The 24,807-nt window shown below is 45.0% G+C and overlaps 1 protein-coding gene across 2 annotated transcripts in view; it reads right to left on the reverse strand.

Moving 5' to 3' along the window:
- HKDC1 (hexokinase domain containing 1) overlaps positions 1-24,807 on the reverse strand; it is a 49,095-nt gene that overhangs the window by 12,230 nt on the left and 12,058 nt on the right. The window contains exons 3-15 of one of the 2 annotated variants that reach the window (XM_004386382.1): positions 22,722-22,870; positions 22,500-22,619; positions 19,074-19,169; positions 17,944-18,043; positions 13,930-14,113; positions 10,181-10,336; positions 8,872-9,105; positions 7,721-8,025; positions 5,253-5,398; positions 5,044-5,163; positions 3,578-3,673; positions 3,121-3,220; positions 1,543-1,726 (exon numbers count right to left, since the gene is read on the reverse strand). In XM_004386382.1, coding sequence (XP_004386439.1) covers positions 1,543-1,726; positions 3,121-3,220; positions 3,578-3,673; positions 5,044-5,163; positions 5,253-5,398; positions 7,721-8,025; positions 8,872-9,105; positions 10,181-10,336; positions 13,930-14,113; positions 17,944-18,043; positions 19,074-19,169; positions 22,500-22,619; positions 22,722-22,870 — 1,990 coding nt within the window. The remainder of the gene's footprint in view (positions 1-1,542; positions 1,727-3,120; positions 3,221-3,577; positions 3,674-5,043; positions 5,164-5,252; positions 5,399-7,720; positions 8,026-8,871; positions 9,106-10,180; positions 10,337-13,929; positions 14,114-17,943; positions 18,044-19,073; positions 19,170-22,499; positions 22,620-22,721; positions 22,871-24,807) is intronic. The other variant, XM_023740730.1, reaches the window with a different exon arrangement.

Below are 24,807 nucleotides of genomic sequence, written 5' to 3' on the forward strand. Positions count from 1 at the left end.
CTTAAATTCTCAGTCCAAAAATGTGAGCTGCCTCCCCCACTCAGTGGATATAGTCTCAAAATTAAGTTCGAAGGAACTTGTCCCTTGAAAAAAGACATGATACTCAGTTGCCCAAACTTGGGATTCAGAGCTAGGTCCCTTCTTTTTAGCATAACCCCTGCTTCATCTGGGGCTACCACAACTCACCTGCCTTCCAGCTACAAAGACTAGTGCTACAGGAAGGCACAGAACCACCAGGGCTGACCTTGGCCTTGCCCAAGTCTTTTCCTAGACAACATTCTCATTCAACAGTTACCAAGGTGTCCACAGCCCACACATCCCGTTACATTTCCTATCTGCTCAACTTCTCAACTTGGATACCACCTCTCACAATACACCTATCTTTTCATCTTTATATATATATTAGGACACTAAACTTAAGAGATAGTTAAATGTTGATTAAGCAAGGGGATGGTAGCGGAAGCTCTGCGGTACTTTTTCCAAAGATGGTGCCAGGACCACTCAACCCTACACTCATGACTTCCTCTGTTGGTTCATATCTCCTCTCTGTGATGTGGGCAGCTGTACCCTTCAGTCCAGAGGCTTTCAACTGTTAACCAAACATTTAAGATGGATAATCTCTAGGTGACACATTCTAGTGCAGAGACTGGGAAACTGTGGCTTGTGAGCCAAGTCTAGCTCACCTCCTGTGCTTGTAGATAAAATTTTATTAGAACACTGCCATGTTCGCTCATTTACTTACTGTCTATGGCTGCTTTTGTTCTACAAAGGCAGAGCTGAGTAGTTGTGACAAAGACCATATGGCCTGCCAAATCCAAAATATTAACTATCTGATCCTTTAGAAAAAAAGTTTGCCAACCTCCATTCTAGTGAATGGGCCCAGGTTAATTATCAAGTCCTAGCATTCTAGCTCTATCTACCCCTTTCTTTCCTACTCAAAAAGGCATATCAGAATGCAAGTATAAATCTATTCTAATGTTTGAAAAGAACATTCAAATGAACAGCATTCTAAATATGGTCAGTAATTATAATACACCTCATAAGCGATTGTGATCCACTGGTGGGACATGATGTCATGGTTGAAAACCAGCACTCCCACCCATCATAGGTGGCCACCTCCCTACCCCTTAGAAGAACAGAGGTCACCGACCTGGCAGCAAACTCTTAAAAGGCTGAAGATGTAGACCTCTAAACTGGACCTACTAAAAGTCCTCTCCGAGGGGGCTCACTAAGTCAGACCATGACCCTGCTCTGTGACACCTGGCCCACAGCAAGTGGACATTCCTGCAGCCTTTGCCTCATTAGTCTATAATTAGAAAAGAGACATGATACTCAGATGATATTTGCTCTAATTAGAAAAAGGTGTTCCTCCTTCTACCTGTTGGAAACTTGTCATAATATATTGTTTCTGTTTGATGGAGAGTGGTGATAAATATCAAAGCTATGGTGTCTATGGCATGAAAACAGCATTCACTTGCTCTGGTAAACTTGTGCCCTGCACAACCTGCGTCCATGCACACAGCCCTCTCCCCCTCTTTTCACCTCTGTTTTCCAGGATTCAAGGACCCCTCATCCACTTCTTTGTCGTATTGGGTCCAGATATCATCTAAGCAGCCATTATCTCCAAATCCCCCCCACTCCGTGTTGATGCACATCTTCCCTTCATTCTCTTCCACCAGTTCGATGTTCCTCATCTCCTCCATGTAGCACATGTTGCTGCCTGTTCCTAGAGGGGAACATGAAGGGACTTTAATCTTTGAAAGATACCAGCAGGTCTTAGAGAGGCAGTGGAGTGCAGTGGATGAGAAGTTAGGCTTAGAGTCAGATACAACTGGGTGTGAATTCCAGCTTTACACTCATAGCTGGGTAATCATAGGTAAGTACCTCATCTTTCAGAGACTCAGTTTCTTCATCTGTCACATGGAGATAATACCTGACTTATAGATTTGTTATAAGGAAAAAATGAGATAATATTTGAAAATTTCCTCCACGTGGCACATATTCAATAAATGGTACCTGCTGCTATTATTATTGCTGTTGGTATGCCATAGGCACAAAAAGTGGGCTTCCAAGTAATCATGGAGTTAGCAATCAGAGCTGGAAGTGACCATGAGAAATCATCTAGTCTGGGATCAGCAAACACTTGGCATGCATGGGCCGCTCTCTTCTGTCTTGCCCATGAGCTGGCCTCAGAACCATTCTCAATACAGCTGTCCAGGCAACTGTTATATTCAAACAGGTATTACCTCTTTAACCTCTTAGACATAGTCCAGCCCCTCCCACAGATGAGGAAACTCAAGTTCAAACAGAGTAAAGTATTCTGCCCCGGTCACACAGTGGATAAGAGTTAGTGTGAGATGACACTGAAGACATCTCAGTAAATCCCATCACCTCATTCCACCCAGTACTCATCTCCAGAAAACCCAAACAACCAACTGGAACAACTTTTCCAGCCTGTCATGTCTTAACACGTGCCTGTATGTTAATGCACATCTGAAATGCACTTAGTCTTCATCTCCACCTGTTCAAATCCCACTCCTGCCCCACCTCTTAGAGTCAGTCACCTAGAATCCAGCCTTGGCCTTAATCACTGCCAGACTTCTCCCAAAGACCCTTAATATTTTTGTATCACTTCAGACTATCCTCTTCCCTTCTCCTGAGTTTCTTTCCAGCTCTTTTCCTTCTTCGAGCCCTCACAGCCGGAGAAGCTCAGAGGAACAGAAGAGGTACACATTGGGGCCAAAGTGAAAATCAATCAGCCCCAGGCCAACATGCTCCAAGTTCTAGCACTGCCTTCTAGTCAAATCTTATCTATGGCCACCTTCCTCCCAGGACAACCTGCCCCAAGGCTCTAATTTGAAAGTCCCCTTCTATGCCATTTTCCTTCCTCAGTAGAAAGGATGACTTTGACTTAGGACTTTCAATGGAGAAAGGTATTAAGTAAAGACTTAGGAATTAGGGCTCTGGTATCACAATCCTAATTTCTTGTCTGTCTTGGACAAAGATGACTTCAAAGCCTCCGTATAATGGGACAATGGTCCCCTGCCCCTCACTATGTTAAAAGGGAACCTCCAAAGGATCATACAGGATCATGTCAATGGGACATGCCTAACCGCTTACCTGCAATTAGGCCAATCTCACAATTGGGATCTTCATGGCCACAGGTCATCATGGTCCCCACCGTGTCATTCACCACTGCAACTATGTCCAGGTCAAATTCCTGCAAAGGACGCAGCTCTACTGTAGGCAGAATGGACAAGCCAAGCAGACTCAGGGGGAACATATCAACCCAAGGGGGACAGAGGTCAGAGTCACAGGGACTTGGCACAGGGTGACAGAGCAGAGAGCTCTACTGGTAGAACATGACATCATGGTTGAGAACCAGCACTCCTACCCATTACAGGTGGCCCCCTCCTTACCCTCAGAAGAACAGAGGTCACCAAATTCTCAGTCCAAAAGTGTGAGCCCCCAATGGATATAGGCACAAAATTAAGTCAGAAAGAACTTGTCCCTTGAAAAGAGTCGTGATACTCAGATGCCCCAACTTGGGATTCAGAGCTAAGTTCCCATATCGTACATTTCTCCTCTTGATGGCTTCCCTAAGCATGTCCACCACGTCTTCCCCTTCACAGTCGGTGGCCTTGAAGCCTTTGGTCCACTCTATGAGTGTTCCCTGAAAGAAGGGAGGGGAAATTCATTTGAGCAATACTTTGCTGGCACCACTGCACAACCTCAACATGTAAGAGATACAAGGCACTATAGTTTCATGTGCTTCTGACTGTGATTCCATCTCTGCAGCCCCAACACTGAGCATGGAAACTTCACGCAGCATGATGCTCAGACAATGTCTACTGCTGAGTGGAATAATTACAGCAATTCATATTCATCAAAGGGCAAGTCAGGTTCCTTGGCCATGACTCCATGGAATATAGGCCTGGGATCATAATGATCCCACTTCTGATTGAGTCAAGGACAGAATTAAGATGTGAGTAAACATAAAGCTACAAAATGATCATCAAAGCATTGTTCCCCAATGAAAAACTAGCTGCATCTTATAATTCCAACATATGGATCTATCGTCTTGTACATCTGCCTAGGAAATGTTATACAACCATAAAAAATCATGCTGTAAGAGAACGTTGGACATTATACAAAGATGTTCACTGTACATTGTCACAAAGATTGCACCCCATCTCCCTCAAGCTGCAGTATAGGCAGCCCTGCCCTGCCCTCACCCAAACTCACCCACCCTCAGCTCCAGGCAGGGGCCCCCATGAGTCAGTGGAAATCTAGGGGAGTCTAAGAGAACAGCTCACTTTCTAAGCTCTACACCTAAGTCAAGTTAGTTTACAGAAAAACGAAACCATATAGCTGGTCTACCTAAGTCCTAGCTTCCCAATAAAAAACGTTCACTCATTAAACATAAAATTAATCACTGGGTGAAAGGGGATGCTTTTATCCACGAATTCCAAGAAAAATCTTATGACAAATGTTTTTAAATTACTATAAATGATCTATTGAAGTTATTATACCTGATATTCTTCAATGTCAACGAAATAAGTGTCCATGTGATAAATTCCTCCTGAAACTCTAATATCAGGAGAGAAATGTAGTTCCTGTGATGAACTGGTAAGCTTGCTTTCATCAGACAATAAAAACCTTATAACCCCATTTACGTTGGCTGCCTAGGAATGCACAGATAATATTAGTGTCCAGTGTTATAACTGGTCTTAACTGGTCAAATTCTGGGTCATTACCTCTTTCTGTCTTTCCACATTATGCTTGACCAGCCTTTTAGCAGGTTGTATGTATTTCTTTATTGTCTATGACTCTAAAGTTGTCTGGGAGCTTCAATCCAAAAAATAGTAATGAAAAATGGAACATAATAAATAAATAAAGTGGTTACAGTTCTCTTCATGTTTCCCCAGCTTCCCTGAACCTAAGACCTCATAAAATGAACAGTGACTCAGAGGGACCTTGAGATCCCCTGGTGGAAGGAGGATGCGTACCAGGCTGGCTGCAAGCCTGGCTGAGCTAGCTTACCTTGTCAATGCTTGTCTGTCTGCAGGGAAAGGAGAACGTGAAGCCCAAAGGTAGTTGGGCTCCCTTGAGGCCCATGTAGTCCAGGAAGTCGGCAATGCACTGCACAATGTGGTCAAACAGCTGCAGGGTGAGAGCAAGGGGCGTTCATACCTGGTGGCAGGCTGGCACCCACAAAGCACAGAAAGCCCACCCCCACCCATGGCAGTTACCTCCTCGCCTGTGCCCTGCATGATCTCCAGGGGGATGGCAAAGATCTTGTTGTACATCCGCACCAACCTTCGCCCTCTTCTGATCTTCACCAGGAGGACCCGGAAGTTGGTTCCGCCCAGATCCAGGGCAAGGTATTTCCCTTTCTCTGTGGTGGAGAAAGTCAGGAGCTTGTGTGGAGGCATTAGGAGGAAGAGGAAATGCTGCAAACGAGCTGGCCAGAGCCTGTCCTCCTGCGACTTATGGACCAGAGGGCCATGACTGTCACCGTGCACAGCGTCTAGGTATTGGGCAGACATCTGAGCCTGTCTGAGGCCAGATGGTGTTTCTTGGCCTCCTCTTGTCCTCAGCAAAGGCCTAGGCACCACCTGATCTACCCCAGTGATGTGCAGTGAGAGAGACCTGAACTGGAATCAGGGGATTTGGGGGTTCTGAGAAATGAGTTTTTTATCTTGAGCAAGAAAGTCCAGGTCCCATTTTCCACATCTGTGAAGCAAGGGAGGAGTTCCTGGGTGGTGCAAACAGTTAATGTGCTCGGCTGCTCACTGAAAGGTTGGAGGTTCAAGTCCACACAGAGGCACCTTGGAAGAAAGGCCTGGTGACCTACTTCCCAAAAATGAGCCACTGAAAAGCCTATGGAGGACAGTTCTACTCTGACACACGTGGGGTCTCTATGAGTCAGAATCAACAATACAGCAATTTTTTTTTTTTTTTTGAAGTCAGAGAGGTTGGACCTCTGTAGACTCTTCCAGCTCTAAAACCCACTCACTGACGTTCTGTAGGCAGCCCCAAATACTCTTGCTCTAGTGTGGGATACAGAACTGTGTTCTGGGTGTAGGGTATCTGGTATAGGACGCACGTGACACTTGTGCCCAAGGAGCCTCTGGTGGTAAATGTGGGCCAGGCTACCCTGACTGCAGCTGGACTCCAGAAGTAGTTTCCACCTCATCTGTACAGCCAAGAGGAATTGTTCATCACAAGCGTAAAATGATTCTTCCTATCCCCATTCTCCCCTCCCCCAGATTCACACCCTCCCACCTGTCTAACGAGGAACCTATCAAGCCCTAGCTCCTCAACAACACTGTGCAGGGCCACCCAAGCACAGAGCCGTTTCACGTCTCTGACTTCTCATGGCACCATCGTCTGCTCTACAGAACCTTCGCACTTGCTCTGTTCTAGCCACACTTGTCTTTTTTGCTGTTCCTTGAATTTGCCGAAGCCATCACTCCCAAATATCTCTCTAACCCTTATCCTGCTCTATTTTTCTTGATAGCACCTATCATTAGCTGACATCATATGACATTTATTTGTTTATCATTGGCCAGCCTAGCAGACTGCGAGTGCCACAGGGCAGGGACTGTGTTTTCTTCACTGCTGTATCACCAGTGCTTGGAACACAGCCTGACACACAGTAGGTGCTTAATGAAACTGTGAGCAGTGAAGAACAGAGGATTCAAGGGATGAAAGAATGAATAATTGAACAGTATCTTTTACTGTTCTCAGCCTTTTTCCCATGCAGACACAGAGAACATTGACTCTGGAAAAGATCCTGGAGGTCTTCGCTGTTCAGAGATCCAAAATTCTGCTGTGTGGCCCTGAGTAGGTCATCGAACCTCACAGAGTCTCAGTTTTGGCATCCATAAAATGGGAATCATTCTCTCCTTACCTAATATACAAAGTGGTTGTGACGACCAAATGAGATTAAAGGCTCAAAAGCAAATTATAAAATGTAAAGGATTTCACGAATGTCATTATTTCCAGACGAGGCTAGTAAGGGTCAAAGAGGAGAAATAACTTGTTCAAAGAACTGACTCCATTAGTTAGTGGCTTCTCTCGGCTGAGCACAGAGAACCAGAAGGATCAAGGGTTGGAAAAGTCCAGGGCAGAAAGTGATGAGAGGGGAGAGGGAGAGCCACCCAGAAAAGAGCAGAGTCAGAGAAGTTAGGCAGGAAACCTAGGCAACCCCATGTGTCTAGATGCATCCTTCCCAGGGTCAGGATGTGGGTTTTCTGTTTGCTAACAGCATCGGGTACACTCCATGTTCTCAACTACATAGACACACACACGCGTGCATGCACACACACACACACATACACACACATACATACATATATGTACACACATATACATGCATATACACACCTATATACATAATATCCACACTCACATATACACATACGTATATACATACATATACATGCATACACTCACATACATACATAATATACACACTCACACACACACACACACACACATTTGGAACCTAACTTAGATATTCTTTCACTGCAAATACCTTGGTTTAACCAAGGCAAACAGGTTGAGAAGGAGTACTGGCACCCTACCCTACTTCTCCCTTCACCCCTTTGCAGGCATGAATCCAAGGCTTCAAAAACAAAAACCCTAACTAGCTATAAAGAGCTTTAACGGAAGCTGTGGGGGTCCCTGAAGAGAAGGAGCTGGCCCGGCCCACCTGTGCCATCAGGCATCCCGCAGACATAGGTGGGCAGCATCTTGACCGTGGCTAGTGGGTGGGTCTTCTTCTGCAGCCCATACTCGAACTCAGCCCTCATCTTGTCGCGCACGCTCACGAGGTGCTCGCGGGTCAGCTGGAACAGAGCCAGCACCTTGTCGATCTGCTTCCGCTGGGCCTGCACGCGGGAGGCCACGGCGGTCACCATGGCGGCCCCCTTGGTGCTGCCGCTCTCCGACAGGAGGAAGCGGACGTCACAGTTTGGCACCAGTTTCCTCACCACCTTGTGCAGGCGTTTCGGGTACCTGAAGACCGGGGTGATGGCCAAAATATTTAACAATCAGAAAGGCCAGGCCCAGCTAATCGGAACAGACACAGGGGTATCTGTGGAACGGGGCCCTGGAGAGCCCTGCTGGGTCAGGCTCACCCCTTCCGTTGCTGGATGGTAGGGAGGGCATAAGGGGGGATTGAGGAGAGGGGCTACAGCTGGGACAGTGAAAGGGACACTTGGGAGGCTCAGGGGAGTGGCTATTTTATCAATTTATATTTCAACCAATAGGGCATGTCCATGCATAACATATTGGCTGAACATCATCTCTGTGCAAAAGGGAGAGATTTTCTTTCCCCAGCTCCTTCCAGGGTGCCCCCACTGGCTTCCAATACCACCTCAGTTAGCCAAAGAGACTTTTGCTCTCCTTCCTTCTGGGAAATTCTCATTTTTCTGCATTTTTCTACCAAGATCCTTCATGTAAACTTGGCAACCTTTGTCACCTCTGTTCTTCCCCGTCTATAATTGGCTCTATCTCGTTTTCCAGTCCTACTACACAGTACGTATTCGATAAATAATGGATCGGTAGATGAATAAATGAATAGATGGACAGATGGATGAATGGACAGACACATGGATGGACGGCTTTGCTAGTTAGGCAGCTGGCATTAGCACAATATTTCTCTAAGAAAGATCCCCAAAAGCAGCCCAGCCAGCTAGAGGGCTGTAGTCTCTGGACTTGCCCTTTGCTTTGTAATCTCAGGACCAGTAGGGGTGGCTGGTTCCAGCAGCCCAGGTGAGCAGCATAGCCCGGGCAGAACAGCTTGGACTCCATTCCAGGGGGAGGCTCTTTGCCGAAGGTAGGCTGCCAGGCAACACTTACTGGGGGTGTATCTTGTAGAGGGTACCGTCCATGCCCACTGTGGTCCGCAGCCGCACCAGCTTCTTGTTCTCCCGGAGGCGTGTCAGGATGGCTGCCAGGGCCGCTGCACAGAGATTGGCTGAGCGGAAGGAGACAATGGTGCAGACGTGCTGGACCGCAATGCAGTCAGCCTCAGACGGCTCCAGGCCCAGGTCTGTCAGGATCTCTCTGGTGTTGGCAAGGCCTTCTTTATACCTGGCCAGGGTACAGGAATGAGAAGGTCACACTTGTCCATCTCCTGAGGGGCCACTTTGTCACCTCTCAGGAATGTGAAAGCAAACATGCTGGCACCCAGGAATATAATAACAACGTCAGTGTCAACAATGATAATAGCAGCCAACATTTATTGAACATTCACTATGTGCCCGGTACTTGTCTAAGGACCTCACACACTTAACTCATTTAATCCCCACAGGAATCCGTCATTACTGTACAGGTGAGAGACCTGAGGCACAGAGAGGTTAGGTAACTTGTCCATGGTCACAGTGCTAGCAAGTGCTAGAGCCAGGATTTGAACTCAGGCAGTCAGATACACAGCCCATGCTTTTAACCACCCTGAACTATACTGCCTTTCACAGGAGCTCCATCTCTACCAAGCACTGCACAGAGCAGACTCTGGGGGTCAGGTGCCACTCTGCTGAGCTCAGAACCTAAACTGATTGCCAAGCTCAGGGCAATACCAGGGTTTTTAAGCCTGAGGGGGCAGAACCCTGAGTTGACTGGGGTCAGCCAAATTCACCAACCAGCTCCCATTTTAGGGATCTGTGTGAAAGAACTCAAATTACCAAAGTCAAAGCCAGCACCTAAAGGCATCAGGTGATGGAGATTCTTGCTATAGCAGGGGTTCTTAACTTGGACTCCACACATGGACTTTAAGGGTTCCTGATGTTGTAAGCAAAATTATGCATGAACGTGCATTTTGGGAGGTAAAGGGTCCAGAACTCAAATCAGATTCTCAAAGGGGTCTCTGACCTGAAAAGGTTTCAAATCACCACTTTAGGGAGGAAGAAGGCAACAAAACACGGGTGGGGGGGAGGTGGATGTCCAACAGCAGAATACCTGGCTGGTGAAACCAATGAGAATGCCACACCTGAGTCATAGCAGAGAGGGCTAACCCATCTGAAGCCGTCCCCATGTCTGAAATCCTCCTGGTAAAGAAGAAAGATCTGGTCCCTAGTGCTGTCGCATGACCACTGAGCAGACCACGCCTTGACTGCCTGCCCTAGCCCTCTGCAGAATCAAGACTGGTGGGGTCCGGCCAGCAACTTACTTCTCCATGGCAGCCATGTGTCGCGTCTCAATCTTGCCCTTAATATGGAGAGCAGAAGATTTCTTGCCACCAAACAGGAGGCCGTCCCTGGCCATCTTCAGCAAGATGAGCCTGACGAGTTCCCCCAAGTACAGGCCACTGATCATCTTCTCAAACCTGCAATTTGGTGAAGAGATCAGTGGAAGCAACACCTTGGGTTCTGCATCATCCTTTTCCCAAAGACTATGAGCCATGGCCAACGACCAGGGGCATGTGGAGTGGATGGGCTACTCCATGATGTGCCTAGGGAAGCCACTTACCCTCTCTGGTCTTCACTCTCCTCATCTACAAAAGCAAAGCGCTAAGCTGGAGGAGATCCTAGATTTCTTCCTGCTCACAACGGGCTTCATTCCAACAATCTTTATGTCAAATCACCCCTGGCTATGCAGATGCGATTCTCATGTTAGGAGTGTCAGTTACTGTTGAGTAATTTCAACTCATGGTGACCCATGTGTGTGAGAGTAGAATTGTGCTCCATAGGGTTTTCTCCCAGGCATCTTTTGGTGGCTTTGAACCTCCAACCTTTCGGTTAGCAGCCAAGCGTTAATGATTTTCACCTCCCAGGGACTCCTATGTTGGGGATAGGGAATCTCAATTTCAGAGACTTCAGGTACCTTCCCAAGGTCACCTAACCATGGCATGAAAAATCCAATAACAGATTACACTTATATGAAATAAGCAAATATACAGAAATCGAAGATAATTAGTGGTTACCAGCAGTGGGAGAAAGTAGGAAAGAGAGTTTTTGCTTTGGGGGCATTGAGTTTATGTTAATGATGGTGGGATAATTTGGAAGAGAATAGTGAGAATGGTTGCACAACTTGAAGAATTTGATCAATGGCACTAAATTGTACATATAGAAATTGTTGAATTGGCATATGCTTCATTATGTATATTTTTACCATAATAAAAAATATGTATTAAAAAGAAAAAAAGTACAATTATCAGACTCAGATGCTTCCAATTCATACATCAAGCTTCTCTCCAAGAGAAGCTATATCTGTGAGGTGGGCTTGGATAGCTTCAGAGAGACTCCACTGTAAAGTGGATGAGATGTCCCTCGAGGCTGTCTACACCTTTACTCTGAGTCCATGCACACCAATATATGATTTCTAATTGTTTCTCAGGTACAAAATTAAATATAACTTCTATTCCCCAAACTCAATATGACACAAAATCAAGGACAATCTGTTTCATAATCAACTTTATGTATTTCACTACAAAAAAAAAAAAAGCCTTAGAACGTGACAAGAAACGAGAAATTCAGGCTGGGCTTGGGGGGATGGAATTATTTTTAAGTGAACTGGAGATGGGTGAGGATAATAAAGTGCAAAATATGGCACCACTTTGTTGAGATGTGACTGCTCTGGCTCATCAGCGAAGTTGGTGTGTACTGGAGAATGGGTCCATCCAAAACAGACATTTGCTTAACAGGCCTGCAATTCTGGTGTTTGAATAGTGTCAGGGAGGTGCTTAAAATATTTGTTCACCAGGCTCCTTGGCAAAATGGTTGCTTCAAGGGCTGGGGCTGGGAGAGTATAAGATGAGCCAGGAACATCTTACTGTGCCCAAAAATAAGGAAGTACTTAAACAGTTATGGGAACATGTCAAAAGTTCACCGAGCCAGCCTGAAGGGGCCTCCACTGACCAAATCTGAAAACATTTGAGTATCAAAATAAATAATGATAGGGAAAGATCATAACTAATTAAATAGAAGAATCCATGAGTCCATACTGTCATAAACAAATGGAAGAGATGAGAAAGCTCTTCCTTACAGAATAACAACTCATAAATACAGAAAGAATGAAGGATTTAGGAATTCACTAATGGATGCCAAAACTAGTGAGTGAAAGTTGGATGAAGAACAGGACATTTACATGGTCTCAGAATATCTCCACACCACATATTTATTAATTACAAAGGGAATAATAATAACTCTATGATGGTAAAACCTGCTGGATATCCCTTAACCAAGTAATTCCAGTTAACGTCACCAATTAAAGAATAAATAGATATTATGTGCCTGGAGAAGGACATCTAAAGTAGAGGGTCAGCAAAAAGGAGGAAGACCCTCAACAAGATGGACTGACACAGTGGCTGCAACAATGGGCTCAAGCATAAAAACAATTGTGAGCGTGGTGCAGCACCGGGCAGTGTTACATTCTGTTGTACATAGGGTCACTATGTGTTGGAACCAACTTGAGAGCACCTAACAACATCAACAACAGCACGTGCCTCCTGATATGATGCACTAGAAAGGACACAATATCACTTGTATGGTATTCCTGCCCCAAATGCATAATCTGAATCTCATCAAGATGAAACATGAGACAAATCCAAATGGAGACGCATTGTGTAAGATAAATGGTCCGTATTCTTCAAGGTCCATGAAAAACAAAGACATGCTAAGGAATCATTCTAGATTCAAGGAGGCTAGAGAGACATGACAGTAAAACGCAACGTGTAACCCTAGATTGGAGCCTGGACTAGGAAATTGTTTTTCTTTTTTTATAAAGGATATTAGTGGGGCAACTGGCGAATTTTGAATAAAGTCTGCACATTAGATATGAGAACTGATTAAGCGTTAATTTTGTCATTTTGATAATTGCGCTGTGGTTATGTAAGCGAATGTACTTGTTTTTAGGAAATTCACACTGAAGTTCTTAGGTGTAAGGAGTATTATGTCTGCATCTTAGTCTCAAATGGTCCAGGAAAAATAGTTTTATATATACATATGTGTATTTCACGTGTATGAGTTCTTCAGTGGCGCAAACAGTTAAGCACATGACTACTTGCCAAAAGGTTGGTGGTTTGAGCCCATCCAGAGGTACCTTGGCAAACAGACCCAACAATCTGCTTCTGAAAGGTCACAGCCTTGAAAACCCTGTGGAGTAGTTCTACTCTGCACACGTGGGGTCTCCCTGAGTCAAAATCGACTCAATGGCAACCAACAACAACAACACATACACACATATACATGTATACACAGCATGAGAGAGAGATGTAAGTGTTAGTATTTGGGCATTCTGGGGGAAGGAGTATATGGGAAATTTTGTATTTTTGCAACTTTTCTGTTAAGTCTGAAGTTATTTCAAAATTAAATTTTTTTTAAATTTTATTAAACAATGAGCTGTTACAATGTGTAAGATACTGTGTAGAAAGGAAAGAAAAATTAAATGCATAGCTTGCCCTCAGGGAGCTCAGAGTGTAGAAAAAGCTGAAACAGGTTCCGAGAAGGCTCCCCGAGACCTGAAGTTGGGAAGGACCAGGCCAGCAAACAGGGAAGGAAGGCCCTTCCAGGCCTACCAGGCGTCTTGTGATTCAGCCTCTGAGAAAGCAGGTGGAGGGAAGTAATGGAAACCCAAAGCATGAGGCATTCAGCTTCCTCGGCCCCCCACTGGTTGGATCTGAGAGCCTTCATCTGAAGCGCTGAGAAGGCAGGGCCCGGTTTATCTTATTCACAGCCTTATCTCCAGTGCTCCATAAATATTGATGAAATTCAAATTACCATTATGACCTAGGGGAAATCACTCAATTTCCTTATCTTTAGTTTCTTTATCTGTCAAATGAAACTAAAATACAAGCCTTGCCTTAGAAATTCATTGCTATGAATAGTCCCAACCAAAAAGCCCTAGGTGAGGAGGTGATGCACCTGAATGATTGAGTATGTGCTGGTGACAATGGCCAGATTATAACCTGTCCCTACTTACAGTTGCTTCCCTGGGTTGAGAGAGCCAAGGTCTAGCTCCCTGTCAAACTCCGTGCGAATGTCTTCCAAAGTCCCGTCGTCCCCAAAGGCCCCCCACTCCGTATTGATGCACATCCTCCCCTCATCGCCTTCCACCAGGTCAATGTTGCTCATGTCCTCCATGTAACAGGCATTGGTGCCAGTTCCTGAACAAGGGATCAGAAAGAATATGCAAAGAGGGAAGGGCACCCGGCTGGGCAAAGACAGAACTCAACTGCCTTGAGTCCTCCTGAAAGTACCACAAACTGCTTTTGATCCACTCCAGAGGGCTGGCTCTTCCTGAGGGAAGCAGCTTTGGCAATCCTGGAGTTTGTGACTGACTAAAGCTGGTTGTCAGATCTATACTTCTCAGGTTGCTAACGGTTTACTATTATGAATGGAGCCAATTGGGAAGAAATCCCTGAGGAATATGCATGAAAGCTGACAAAGCACATTTTCAAAGAGGAAGATGAGTTAACCTAACTTTATAAAATCTTTTTACCAGCCCACAGTAATTGTTTTAATCCTTTCCTTAAACTACTTAGCTTCCTCTCTATTTAATACTAAAAATATTCTTTACTCATGGCTTGCTGAACAGTGTTCCTACTGTACAGCTACATCCTTATCTTTGACAGGGATTAGTTATCATAGCATAAAAAATATTCTATTATTCAAATACAAAGTTGCTCCAAGGAAATGCCTCAAAGACCTGAGTACTGGGGAGTGGACCGCAATTAGGCACAAGGAATCTTCTCAAGATGATGGAAATGTTCTGACATTGGATTGTGGTGATGGTTACAAAACTCTGTAAATTTACTAAAAATCACTGAATTGTATACTTAAAACGAGACAATTTTTATGCCTCATGAGAGTCATTTAAAAAAAAAAAAAAAAAAAAACAACAACAACACTTGGATATCTTCCCCTGGCTGGTACCCTAGTCTAAGGACTTTAAGGGCAGCGTAAGAACTAAGAAAACTAGAAAAGCAGAATTTAATACAATAAATGGCAAAAACTTTTCTTGGAAAAGGGCGACACTGTTAGGTATGGCACCCCATCTGCAGGTCACCAGAGTCACAAGTGCAGACATGGTCGGCAGTAGCTGGATGCTGTGGCTGGCAGCCATTCTGCAATATATGGCTCCTGGATGCAGGAAGGCAGACGGGGCCCATCAGGTTTAAAGATCCTGCCCTTAGGGAAAGTCAGGCTGAGAAGGGTGCTACTGGAACTTAAGAAAAAGCAATTCAGAAAACTTCCCCCAATAGTGGTAAAGGAATGAGAAGGGGGAGGGGAATATTCCAGGATAATCTATTGAATAAGAGCTTCAGACCAGAGGTCCCTGGCATATTGAGTTAGGAAATAACATTGGAGTTATTATTCCCTGTCCTTGAGCATACAGAATGTGACCCAGCTGGAGCTGGGCTCACAGGGGCTTACAAGGATTCACAGGACACATCAACTGGACCCTGAGATATAAAGACAATAGCTAAAATAATCTTGGAAAATATCTTTTAGGGAAACTTTCACATAAAGCCAATCAAACAGAACACAAAAGACTTTCTACTCTTATCATTTTCTATTAGCATTTAGTGAATAGAAATTTGATGGACCAATGAAGACCCTCCTGACTGTCATTACTGAAACCTGTACCAATGATTGTTAAGAAAGACAATTCAAAATGTAGGATCACAATTTCTAGCCAATCTGTGAAAAGGTAAAGCTGTCAATGGTTTTGTCCATTTGCAATGTTAATATATACTGGTGGCTCTATAACAGTTCCTTGGGGGCAGACATGGCTGTGGCAGCATGCTTGTCCATTTTGCCATTTTTGCCTGTTCTGTAATATTCTCTGGACTTGGGCAGACATGGCTCTAGCAACATGCTTGTCTGTTTTCCCACTTTTGTCTGTTCTGTGATATTTCCTTGGACTCGGGCAGACATGGCTCTGGCAGCATGGTTGTCCATTTCCTACTTTTACCCCTTTGAATATATGCTGAATAAAACTTTCTTTCTGCTTTACTCAACTTTGTGATTTTTTCCTCCTACAATATTTAGGGTGGCTGGCCTAGGAGTAGGCCCGATTCCTCTTTGCTACAAGATCCTGCTTCTGCATTTCTGAGAATGTAACCTTGACTTCTTCCCATTCACATGCTTATGGACTCTGTCTGGGTGAAAACAACAGACCCTGGCCGCCTAGCGATTATCTTGTTTAACCAGCCTGGCCTTTGCCCCAAAGCTACTTTTAGCACATAAGGGTGGAAGTCAGGAATGTGATTATAGGAGAACAAGTTTACCCAGGAGGCTATGTGCAGGAAACCTAAAATCAAGGTGCTTGTCCAAAGTAGAGAGCTAGTTTAAAGACAGAGGCAGACTCCATTTTGTCCCAGGCTCTGCTTCTGTTTCTGAGAAGGTAACCCATGACTGCTGGTTGGTAAACAAGGGAGGGGCAGCTTGCCCTCAGGAAGAATGCGGTTGAAAGTAGATTAACTAGTATACAGAAAGGTGCTTACACGTGCAATTTGCCTGGGCATGTCTTTCTTACACAAAGAACCTACCTGAGCATGTCATTAATGATTTACTGAAAATAGCCAATCAGAAGAGCTTACGTTAGCTAGCGAATCAGAATATTTTTTACTCTTAGTTCCTGAGTCCAGCCTATAGCTATCCTCCTGAAACAGCTGCCCCTTGGATTCGTTGGTGGGCTAATGTCTCCCCATATTGAATATTTCTTATGTTTCCAATAAATGTCTTTGTTTCAGTTTAACAGAGTCTGAGGGTTTTACTCTAGGACACTATAAATTGGATAAATTTGGCTTTCTTTATTGTACCCCAAACCGACTTCTCACGGACAACCGCCCACCGCCCCGCAGAGTCCCTCGTAGCTCCCACTGGCACTTCTGCTCCACTGCTACCTCCCTGGTCCAGGCCCACATCACATCTGTTCTAGACAGTGCAATGGTCTTTTAACTGGTCATCCTGCTTCCACTCACCCCCAATAATCAATTCTCCACATAGCAGTTAAAATGAGCTTTGAAAAATGCACATGCTATGTTCAACATCGTTAGTCATCAGGGAAATGCAAATCAAAGTCACAATGAGATAACACTTCACCCTCACTAGGATGGCTATTATAAAAAAATTTAAAAGCTAAAAATAACAAGTGTTGGCAAGAATGTGGAGAAATTGAAACCCTCATCCATTGCTGGTGGGAATGTAAAATGATGCAGCCACTGTGGAAGGTTAAAATGGCAAATTCTATGCTATATATATTTTGCCACAATAAAAAAAAAAAAGAGCACATCCTATTTATCCCTGCCGAAAGTCCCCCAGTGGCTTCCTGACTCCCTCAGAGTAAAAGCCAATGACCTTACAGTGCTTCTGTCCAATGTCCTATGCAATCCGCCCAGTCCTGCCCACTCTCTCTAACATTCACTCACTGTGATTCAGCCTTTTAGGATCCCTCAAGCACCCCAAGTGTATTCCCATCTCAGAAGTCATAGGTTTCCTATTTCCTTTGCCAGGGACTCTCTTTCCCTCCATCTCCACATAGCTCCCTCCTTCTCGTCACTGAGGTTCCACTCAAACGTCACCCCCTTAGATAGGCCTTCCCTAGACACCTCACCCCGCTCACTCTCAGTCACGTCATCTTGCTTTATGTTCTTTATCACACTCAACACCACCTGACATGATCTTATTTGTTTAGGTGGTTTTGGCCTTTCATCCCCCTCCCCAGTAATGCTTGATGTGGACAAGGACTTCTATTAACTCGCCATTGTGCCCCAACATGGAGCACAGGACCTGGTGTACAACAGGTACTCAGCAAACACTTATTGAATTAATGAAAGAACACATGTATTAACTTTCCATCCTCCCTATGTGGCTGCTTCCAAATAGAGTGCCAAACCCTCTCTCACCAATTTACCCAGAGTTTGCTGAAACTAAGCCCCAAGCCACTCCTACCCTTCCCACTCCCCCAGAACAAGTCAAATTGAGTTACCAATGATGACACCAACTTCGCAGTAGGGATCATCATAGGCGCATGTCATCATGGTCCCCACCGTGTCATTGACCAAGGCCAGGATGTCCACATCCGTTTCCTGCCAGAACACAAGTCCCAGGGGGTGTCAGTGGGTGAGATCACCGAGGAAACAAAAGTAGTGACAGTGACTAATTAAGACAAAATTTGATGCTGCCTGCTGGGCTGCCCTGGAGGAAACAATGCCTTTATCAAGGTGCAGTGCCCTTCAGGACCATGGTAATGTTTGGGAGACAGAAGTGCAGGTTGGGGGCTGAAAAGGGAATTCATGTGCCTGCTTTTTACACCTCTGTGTGATGGAAACATGAGGGGCAGACTGCCAGGACTCCAGCCCTTTGTTTCGGGAACGCTGGGAAGACATCAGGGGAAACACATTTAATCTGGGAGCAATGGCGCTTCCAGGAGAAAACACCAAAGTCCTTGCCCACAGAGACATCTTAGCTAGCAAGTGCAGACCCAGCCAAATCCTCCTGGGGGCAGCACCAAGGGATTCCCATCTTGGTTTCCTTCTGCTGAGGCAACTTGGGTGACTGCACCAAGGTTAGGGTTCGGGGGAGCAGTTTATCGTAAAATGAAAAGAGGAAGAGAGAAAAGCAGGCTATGAATGAAAACAATTCCAGTTTTAAAAAACAAAAAGACTCGTGGGTTACCCACCAAAACCCTTCTCTGCTGTCAGGGTAACAGGCAATTTGAGTTTCTTTGTGTACTTTTCAGCTCTACGAGGAGTGTATCTTGCCTTTGCAATTATTTAGATTATTTTGAAATATATTCAATGAAGAGAGAGTGGGAGCGAGATTGGAAAGTGTGTGGTTCTTTAAGGCTCTGAGAGGAGAGGCGGGGGAGAGAGGGGACTGAGGCTGGCTGGAGAGATTTGGGAAGTTCAGGGCCACCTTTCAAAAATCAACCGGGTGATTTGAACAAGCCCCACATACCAAGACTTTATCCCACCTGGCCTCATCTCTACTGCAGTGGGGCCTTCCCTGAAACTGAGTGCTTTTGCCATTCTCCTTCCAGGGCAGGCACAGTATAAAGTCCCACTAAGTGAAAGGGGCTGGGACTGGGAAACTCCCGAGGCCAAGGTCAATCCTCACCGGATGTTTTTTCATGGCTTTGGCCAGATGACTCACTACGTCTGTGTCCTGAACTCCTCGCGCCTTAAACTTCTTGGTCCACGAAAGCAGGATTCCCTGTGGAAAGACATCAGGTCAGGTCAAAATGAAGGAGGCTCTCAGATGTGAATATTGTCGTTGTTGGCTGCTGTTGTTTTGGCCCCTGACTCATGGCAACCCCATACACAATGGAACAAAACACCCGCACCATCCCTATGATCCTGACCATCCTATGATCAGCTGAGGATCGAACTGTTGTGATCTATAGGGTTTTCATTGGCTGATATTAGGGAGTAGAGCTCCAAGACTTTCTTCCTAGTCTATCTTAGTTTAAAAGCTCTGCTGAAACCTGTTTAACATCAATGACAGATACGTGGTGGCTGCTCATGAGGTATACTGGGCAGAAATCAAATCCAGGTGTTAGGGACTGAATTGTATCCCCCTAAAATAATGTGTTGTAAACCCTCACCTCTATGCCTGTGGTTATAATCTCATTTGAGACTGGGTTGTCTTTTTTATGTTAATGAGGCAGGATTAGTGTAGGATGTGTCTTGAGTTAATCTCTTTTGAGATATAAAGGAGATTAAACAAGCAAGAGAAAGAAGCAGAGAAGGGGGAAGAGAGATGCCAAGCCACATGAAGACTGCCCAGCAGCAGAAGCTCAAAGAGATAAGGACCTTCCTCCAGAGCCAACAGAGAGAGAGAAAGCCTTCCCCTAGAACCAACACCCTGAATTCGGACTTCTAGCCTCCTAAACTGTGACAAAACAAATATGTTTGTTAAAGGCATCCACTTGTGGTATTTCTGTTGAAGCAGCACTAGATGACTAAGACACCAGGTCTCCCAAACGAAAGGTGAGAGTTCTGCCACTGAACCACCACTGTCCCACGTGAATACTAGCTGCAGAAATGTCATATTGAAAGTGCATCCCCCTTGGCCTTCTCTTCTTTAAGTGAATCACCCCAATTATTTTAACATTTCTTCAGAGGCCTTTTCTAATAATTTAAACATGTGTGTTACTCTCATCTGAGTGGTTAGAAAGATTATACATGATGGCTGAAAGAGCAATTGCTGAAGAGTTAGGACACTTGGGTTCATGAAACATTGGACAAGTCGTTTAAGCTCTCCGAGTATCAGTTTACTCGTCTGTAAAATGGATATATCACTTCCCTGTCCCTCTCACATGAAAACACCTGGTGTATGTTGTTAGGGGTCTTAAAGTCAGTTCTAACTCATAGTCATAGTGGTCCTATAGGACAGAGTAGAACTACCCCATAGGGTTTCCAAGGAGCGGCTGGTGGATTTGAACTGCCGACATTTTGGTTAGCAGTCTAGCTCTTAACCACTGAGCCACCAGGGCTCCACCTGGTGTATAGTAGATACATATTATGTGCGCAGACTGAATGGTTTGCCAGGCCCATAGAACGGGACTACATGGTATTACCTTGTAGGAATCCCTTGGGAACTTAATTTCAACTTTGAAAATGATTCTTAATTTGAATTATCAATCATTTGCCAACAAATGGTGTTTCCTAAGAGTTTCGTGTCTGAAATAACAAATAATCATGGAATTTTTCAGCCTGGAGGAACTTGGAGGTTAAGACACTTGCCCAAGGCCACACAGTCAAGAGTGGCTGAGCCCAAGCTCGCAAACTCCCTGACCACACTTCCTCCAATAATGCCCTCGGCTCATGGATAAGGAGACCGAGATTCAGAGAGGAAGGTGACTACTCTAGGTCTGCTGTGAGTGAAGGACAGAATCTAACGAAGACATGGATCTCTGATTCCCACCATCGACTAGGTTATTTATTTTTTTTAACTTCACCACAGCGCTGCCCTGTGGCAGCTCTCTCTAACTTCTGCCTTCATAGCTTCACCTGATAGGGAAGTAAGAGATGTGTAGGCTGGCCACCCCCCCACCCCCCCACCCCCTAACAAGAAAAGGTGTTAGGGACAAAGCGGGACCTCTAGGGGGTGGCTTCAAGTTCCTGATTTGACTGTCACCTGGATGATATAACAGTATGTGCAGTAGAAGGTCAGGAGCCACCACGCCAGACAGGAGTGTCCTGGGAGACTTGACTCTTGACCATAATCCCCTGGTTCCAGAAAGCTCTTTGTCCTTTTCCATGTTCCCCTCCGTACTTTCACAGATTTACATAAGGTGGAGTTTACCTTCACCGGGTTTATAAATTGAAAAGCTGAGGCACACAGAGATGAATTACCTGAGGTCTGCACCTGGCAAGGGCACAGCTGAGACTGTACGTTCCAGGCACCATGTCCGCTCAATAACATTTTCACTCCAATGACCCCACCTCAGTCCTTCTCCTGAGGATGTACCAGAGAGGTGAGAAGTCCCAGCTCTACAGCTTTTGTTCCAGTCAGCTATGTCAGTGGTTCTCAGTGTGGTCCCCAGACTAGCAGCAACTGTATCACCTGGAACTTGTTAAAAATGCAAATTTAGGGGCCCACGCCAGGCCCACTGATTAAAAAACTCTGGGGTGGGGACCAGCACTCTGTGTTTAACCAGCCCTCAAGGGGATTCCCATGCACACTAAGGTTTGAGAACCACTGAGCTATCCGCTCCCTTGAACTGTACCCATGTTAAATATAAAACCAAGGCACCTGGGTCAACTAGGTCTCTCACCTCACGCTTCCACCTGGTCATTAAAAAAACAAACAACTCCTGGCCCCATAAAACAAAACGTGACTAATGAGGCACAGCCGTCCAGGGACAAGGACTAGAAGGCAGGAGGGGACAGGAAAGCTGGTGATAGGGAACCCAAGATTGAGAAGGGACAGTGTTGACATATCGTGGGGTTGTTAACCATTGTCATAGGGCAATATGTGTACTGTTTAATGAGAAACTATTTGTTCTGTAAACCTTCATCTAAGTACAAAACAAGAAAAAAAGAATTATCTATGTGAGATCAAATTGACAACAGCAACTCACAAGGTTTGATGGGAAGCCTAGGGGGCAGTGAGTTGAAGATAATGGTGATGGAATCATTTGGAAAGGATAATGAGAATAGCAGCACAACTGGAAGAATGTAATCAATGTGACTGAATTGTACATGTAGAAACTTTTGAAATGGTATAACTTTGGCTATGTATATTTTCACCAAAAAAAAGGTCCTCCAAGGTCAAGAAGGGAGTGTGTTGACATGTCGTGGGGTTGTTAACCAATGTCATAAAACAGTATGTGTACTGACTGTTTAATAAGAAACTATTTGTTCTGTAAACCTTCATCTAAAGTACAATAAAAAAAATTAAAAAACAAACAAACAACTCCTGCTGGGTACCCTGGGCACGCCTGTTCCTAACTCTCCCCACACAGGACCACATCCTCCAACCCCAGACCTCAAATCCTGCACAGCTCCCCCACCCTACCCTAACCCTCCACCAGCCTACCTCTTCCAATTTAGTCTGCCTGCAGGGGAATGAAAACGTTAGGCCAAGGGGAAATTTCTTATGCTTCAAGTCTTTAGTCTTCATGAAATCGGCCAAGCAGTCAGCTACGTATTCAAACAGCTGCAGAGAAGAGAAAGCAAAGGACACTGGGATGAGGCATGGTGCTCGTCAATGTGATGCCAAGGCCGTCCCCACCTTCACAGGAGCTGCCTGCCCGGGTACCTCAGAGCCATTCCCTTGGATAATTTCATTGGGCGTTGGGTAGAACTGACTTTCCATCTGGACATTTCGCTTTCCCTCTTCAGAGACTTGCACCTTCAATACTCGAAACTTGGATCCTCCAAGATCCAGGGAAAGAAACTCTCCATTTTCTATTTAAAAAAAAAGATCATTAATTGAGGGTCTAGTATATGGCAAGCTCTGCATTAGAAGTTGGACATATAATAATCAGTTGCCCTGGAGTCGATTTCAACTTGTATGTGTCAAAGTAGAAGTGTGCTCTATAGGGTTTTCGATTTCAGGGAAGTAGATCACCAGGCCTTTCTTTTGAGGCACCTGTGGGTGATCTCAAACCTCCAACCTTTCGGTTAGCAACTGAGCACGTTAACTATTGGGCATACTATAAATGTCATAAAACCTCCCAAGCACACCATGAGCTTGGTATCATTACCCCATTTGCTGAGGCTCAAGGAAGGGGAATAATTTATCCAAGCCCATGCAATAAGGGACAGAGCAGGGGTGTGAAGCCAATCTGTCTGACCCCCAGCCTGAGCCCTTCCCCCTGGGCCAGGCTACAGGGAAAAAGTGTGTTCATTTGGAGAAGACAAACGTGAACCCACTTGATGCAAGTGGTATTAGAAACGGACCTTGAGGGTGGGGCAGATTCTATCATAGGGAAGAGAGGGCAGATACTCCTAGCATGGGGAAAATGTGGATAAAGGCATGGAAGAGAAGGCAGAAGGGCTCGATCTGATGGGAGGGGAGCTGTTGTTGTTAGGTGCCACGGAGTCGGTTCTGACACATAGCGACCCTTCGCACAACAGAACAAAACACTGCCCCATCCGGAGCCATCCTGACAATTGTTATGCTTGAGCCCATTGTTACAGCCACCGAGTCAATCCATCTTGTTGAGGGTCTTCCTCTTTTTGTCTGACCCTCTACTCTACCAAGCGTGATGTCCTTCTCCAGGGACTAGTCCCTCCTGATAACATGTCCAAAGTATGTGAAATGAAGTCTCGCCATCCTCCCTTCTAAGAAGCATTCTGGGTATACTTCTTCCAAGACAGATTTGTTTGTTCTTCTGGCAGTCCATGGTATATACAATATTCTTCGCCAACATCATAATTCAAAGGCATAGATTCTTCTTTAGTCTTCCTTATTCATTGTCCAGCTTTCAGATGCATATGAGGCAACTGAAAATACCATGGCTTGGGTCAGGCACACCTTAGTCTTCAAGCTGACTTCTTTCCTTTTCATACTTTAAAGAGGTCTTTTGCAGCAGATTTGCCCAAAGCAATGCATTGTTTGATTTCTTGACTGCTACTTCCATGGGTATTGATTGTGGATCCAAGTAAAATGAAATCCTTGACAACTTCAATCTTTTCTCCATTTACCATGATGTTGCTTATTGGTCCAGTTGTGAGGATTTTTGTTTTCTTTACATTGAGGTGTAATCCATACTGAAGGCTGTGGTCTTTGATCTTCGTCAGTAAATGCTTCAAGTCCTCTTCACTGTCAGCAAGAAATGTTGCGTCATCTGCATATCACAGGTTGTTAATGAGTCTTCCTCCAATCCTGATGCCCCGTTCTTCTTCACATAGTCCAGCTTCTGAGATTATTTCCTCAGCACACAGATTGAATAAGTATGGTGAAATGATGCAACCCTGACGCACACCTTTCTTGACTTTAAACCACGCAGTATGCCCTTGTTCTGTTCAAATGACTGCCTCTTGGTCTAAGTACAGGTTCCTCATGAGCATAATTAAGTCTTCCGGAGAGGCAGGGGCCAAACGATGGCTTTTAAGATACCAAGGAAAGAAAACAGAAGAATTGATGCAACTGAATTGTGGTGTTGGCAAAGAAGATGGAATATGCTGTGGGCTGCCAGAAGAACAAATAAATCAGGCTTAGAAGAAAGACAATCAAAATGTTCCTTAGAGGTCATGGAAGCTCCATAGACACATCCAAACTCTGAGGGACCAAATTGCTTGGCTGAGGGCTGTGGGGACCATGGTCTCAGGGAACATCTAGCTCAATTGGCATAACACAGTTTATAAAGACAATGTTCTACATTCTGCTTTGGTGAGTA

Source organism: Trichechus manatus, unplaced genomic scaffold, assembly GCF_000243295.1.
Source record: "Trichechus manatus latirostris isolate Lorelei unplaced genomic scaffold, TriManLat1.0 scaffold00163, whole genome shotgun sequence".
In the NCBI taxonomy this organism is placed as follows: Eukaryota; Metazoa; Chordata; class Mammalia; order Sirenia; family Trichechidae; genus Trichechus; species Trichechus manatus.